Source organism: Phodopus roborovskii, unplaced genomic scaffold (genome assembly GCF_943737965.1).
Source record: "Phodopus roborovskii unplaced genomic scaffold, PHOROB, whole genome shotgun sequence".
Classification (NCBI taxonomy): domain Eukaryota; kingdom Metazoa; phylum Chordata; class Mammalia; order Rodentia; family Cricetidae; genus Phodopus; species Phodopus roborovskii.
The window spans coordinates 50,705,938-50,710,138 of NW_026126480.1; the positions used below are offsets into that span (position 1 = coordinate 50,705,938).

Consider the following 4,201-nt stretch of genomic DNA (forward strand, 5'->3'; position numbering starts at 1 on the left):
CCACACCCAGGAGCAAAAGGTAGCCAAGCCACACCCGGAGTACTTCCTGACCTGGAGATGGCTGTGAACCCCACTAGCAGGTGACAATTCATTCAAAGGCAGTTTGAATGGTTCCTGGGTTGTGGGAAGGGAATGACACTAGACAGGAGACCCTTTCACTCCCGCCCTTACACACACACACACACACACACACACACACACACACACACACATTACCACCACCACCCGCAGCAGCAGGAACTACACGGACCACACAAGTTTAAAAAAGAGAAATGGTATGTTTATTTGGAATGAAAACACAGTATAAAAAAATATTAAGACGGAACGGTGGGTTGACAGTTGATGACCATCAAAATAAATACAGTCCAATAACTTAGCGCACCCGCACAGCGGGGCGAGGCTCAGCAAGCACGGGAAAATCTTCAGCGAAGAGCAGCGGCATCGCCCGGGGCATCTGCTGGGCTCCTGGGATCCTGTTTGACGCGGCCGCGTGGGTTGGTTCCCGGCTCGACTGGTCCCATGTGTCTCTGTGGAGAGAAGACTGAGTCAGGAGCTGTCCTAGAGCAACCTATAAGTCTCCAAGTGGGGCAAGAGACTGCCTTACATCCCAGGTTTCCTCTCCAAAGCGTCTTCAAAGAGCTAGGATTCCCCTATCCTCCCCAGTAGCTTTTGAAATCGAAGTTTTCCCCCAAAGGACGGCTTACACACACCTCCATACCCCTCACTGGGACAGCGCGGCACTCACCACCGACTTAGGGCGCGCTGCTCCTGGGACTCCGGCTGCTGCGCTTCAGACTCGGTGCGCTGAAAACGGTGGCGGCGGAAGCCTTCCAACGCCCGACGGTTCTGGTAGTCGATCAGTGCCAGGGTGATGGACGCGTTCCAGCAGCTCTCGCCGGTACAGCGGAAGTCGATCTCCTTGAAGTCGGTGGTGACGATGGTGAAGTACACGTACTTGCGGGTGTGCTCCACGCAGTCTACCTTTAGGATGGAGTGGAAGCGCAGCTCCTTGGCGCGCTCGCTGGTCCCGGAGAAGAGGCGCAGGCTGTCGTCGGTGAGCACTCCTCGCTTCTTCTTCCAGAGCTGGAACAAGCTGTCGCTTCGCTTTTCCAGCTCCCCTTCGAGAAGAATCTCTCCGGGGTTCATCATGAGTTTCGAAGCCATTGCGAGGCGAAGTGTCGAATGCGCTCTCTCTTTCTGAGGCCGGCCGCCGGCGTGGAACTTATAAGGACTCCTCCCCACCTCCCAGACACGCCCCGGAGCCGGGCACTCTCCTGCCCAGGCAAGCTCTCGCAGCTGGCCCCCACCGACCGCCCCGGGCTGCCCCTTACCCACTGCCTGGGGCTGCCGCTTATCGGAGGCTGGAGGGGGCAGGGGGGCTGCTCGGCGCCTCTCTGACGGTCGCCCCGAGCCTTCCCTCCAGCCCCAGCGTCCCAGCTGCCTTTTAGAATGGCCCCCACCCCGGCTGAGTGCCCGCCCCGCCTGTCTAGGAATGCACAGCAGCGGCCCCTGCTCTCTGTGACTCACTGGCGGGAAAGACCCAGGGAGCGCCCCGACCCCTAGACGGGACCATAGCGCCCAGAATTCCACGCACTGAGAGACCCAGGCTCCTGGTTCGCGAGGGTCACGGACCCACGGGTTCTTTCCCAGCCCCGGCAGCCGTCTCCTCCCAGCTTGGGCACACATCCAAAGGCCACCCACTAGACCTTCTTGGGAAGTGGCCCTGCCCCAACGGGCTTTATTACCCATATTGCTCCCCGGAGTTGTGCCTCGAAGGAGTACTGAGTTTCTTTTCCTTTCTGTAAAATGGAACAATGACCTTTATTAGGTTAGGCAGTGAAGAAAGGGATGGGGGAAACAGCACACCGCAATGCTCAGCCGTGTGAACAGTGAGGCCTGCCTCCTTCCTGGACCCTTTCTGTGCCCCAACCTGGCCACACTTCGGGCTGCAACCCTACAACCCCGACTTGCAGAAAGCTCGGGGGGGGGCTAACAAAGCTATCCTGGAGAATGTGGGGACCGACCTAGGGGCCAGGGGCGGCGGGGGCGGCTGAGTCACTGCCTTTCAGTGCACGGTTTTATTTACCCTCTGCCTTTAAAGGTTTAATAGCAGCAGGAAGTGGACGCTGCTCCTCCAAGGTTCCCAGGGAGGGGGAGGGGCTGGCCGAGGGACCCCTGAGAGTCCACCACGGGTGTGGGATGGGGAGCGGGATACCGGGGAGGTGTGGGGAGCAGGGGCACTGCAAGGAAGCACCTCTGGCTGTTGGATAACTAGAACTAGAACTGGCTCCCAGTGAAAACGCAGGTGCCTCCATTTAAACAACTAAAATTAAGACTGATAATCAGCCTAAAAGTTCAGTTCGGCGGCCTGGTGTGATTCCGAGGCAGGTATATCCTGCAATGAGGAGGTTGAGGCAAGAACAGCCAATCTAGGTCAGCCTGGATTTTATAGTGAGTTCAAGACTACCCAGAGGTGCATAGCAAAAACTAAAGGAAGGGGCCTGGAGAGATGGCTCAGCGGGTAAGAGTGCTTGCTGTTCTTTAGAGGGTCTACGTTTGGTCCCTGCTTCCAGCTGGGTGGCTCATAACCACCCACCCAGCTCCAGGGAACATGTCCCCCTCTCCTGCCCACCCCTCCACCCCACGCAAACACAGACACATATACATTAAAAGTAAAATAAAAAGAAACTTGGGACTGGCCCAAAGGGCTCAAGGGTTAAGAATACTTGTCGCTCTTTCAGAGGCTCTGGGGTTGGGTTCCCAGCATCCATAGGGTGGCTTACATCCTCAGGCACCAGGCGCCCATGTTGTGTACATGCATACGTGCAGGCAATACACTCAATACATAAAATGAACTAAATTAAAACTTTCCGAAAACATAAGCCAGGTGGTGTCAGCACATGCCTCTAATCCCATCACTCAGGGAGGCAGATGCAGGGAGGTGTCTGTGAGTTCGAGGCCAGTCTGATCTACAGAGTGAGTCTCAGAAAAGCCAGAGCTACAGGGAGAAAACTTGTCTTAGAAAAACAACAACGGAAAAATGGTTATTAACATAAACAACAGAGAGGACTGGCAAGATTTCTCAGTGGTTAGAGGCACTTGCTCTCAATCTCGATGGCTTGAATTTAATCCCTGGTATCAACACGGTGGAGGGAGAGAACCTGAGTTCCTCAGATTGTCCTCTTTTGTGCATGAATGCACACAGAAAGAGAAAGAAATAGTGTTAAAAATCTTTTTAAATAAATAAATAAACAAAGGGATCCTGGAGCCACACTGACTCTCACCTGTCCCACAAGCCCCTTTACCCTAATGCACACAGAACCCTGCCCTTCAGGGTCCCTGAGGAAAAACAAGCTCTGCCCAGGGCCCCGAGGAGTGTGTGGAAGAGCAGGAGGGTCCAGGATTCCTATGGAAGAGGACAACAACAATACAGAGATAGGTAAGCAGCAAGCCAGCCCTGCCCGCCTCAGATGAGAGCGATCCAAAAGGTGGATGGGGGGGCACTCTTGGATAAGATAGGTAGTGAGTCCATGCTGAAGATATCCCAGCTGACCAGCCAATGTCAGGCTGGAAGAACTCCCAGAGAGTGCCAGCTGCTTAGCCATATCTTCATCTGTGCTGCCACACGTGCTTTCAGTAGGCGAAGCCTAAGGCAAGAAAGAGACCACTCTAGAAATTGGAAGTTAGGAAAGAAACTAACTGCAGCTGCCCTGAATCCCCATTCCCATCATGCTCTGCTCTCTGTGCTCCATGAAGCTCAGTGGAACTCTTTGCTCCAGGCCTCACAGGTGTTGCTCCTGCACCTTGCACCTGCCAGGTGCAGGGGGGTAGGAGGGATCGAGCCCTACTTTTCAGCAGAAACACTGCTGGTAGAGAGTAGTGTGAGAATAGGGGTGGGAAGCTGGTACATATGGGGATCTTGGAAGGGTTGCCCGAAGATCATGGAGGGCCTTACTCTCCAAGTACTAGGTTCTGTGTGCCCAGCTTCTACCACCATTCCAGAGATCCAAACAGAATGTTCTAACGTGCATCACTGGAGAAGAAACAAGTGCAAGGGACAGAGGACCTGGATGACCCCAAGGGCAGAGGAGAAGGGTGAGCACTTAAAGACCAGGGTAGGGACAGATGATTGAGGCTGTAACCCAGCCATCCAGCTTCTCTCTACCCAGAAGCCCTGCTGCTCTCTGGAAGTTAGAAATGA

The 4,201-nt window shown here is 54.7% G+C and overlaps 1 protein-coding gene across 1 annotated transcript; it reads right to left on the minus strand.

Annotated features, from left to right (window-relative positions):
• Nucleotides 1–708: 708 nt before the first annotated feature.
• Phlda2 (pleckstrin homology like domain family A member 2) lies at nt 709–1,177 on the minus strand. Its single transcript, XM_051193475.1, has one exon. The coding sequence runs from the start codon at nt 1,162–1,164 to the stop codon at nt 742–744; it is 423 nt and encodes a 140-aa protein (XP_051049432.1). The 5' UTR covers nt 1,165–1,177; the 3' UTR covers nt 709–741.
• Nucleotides 1,178–4,201: the final 3,024 nt, after the last annotated feature.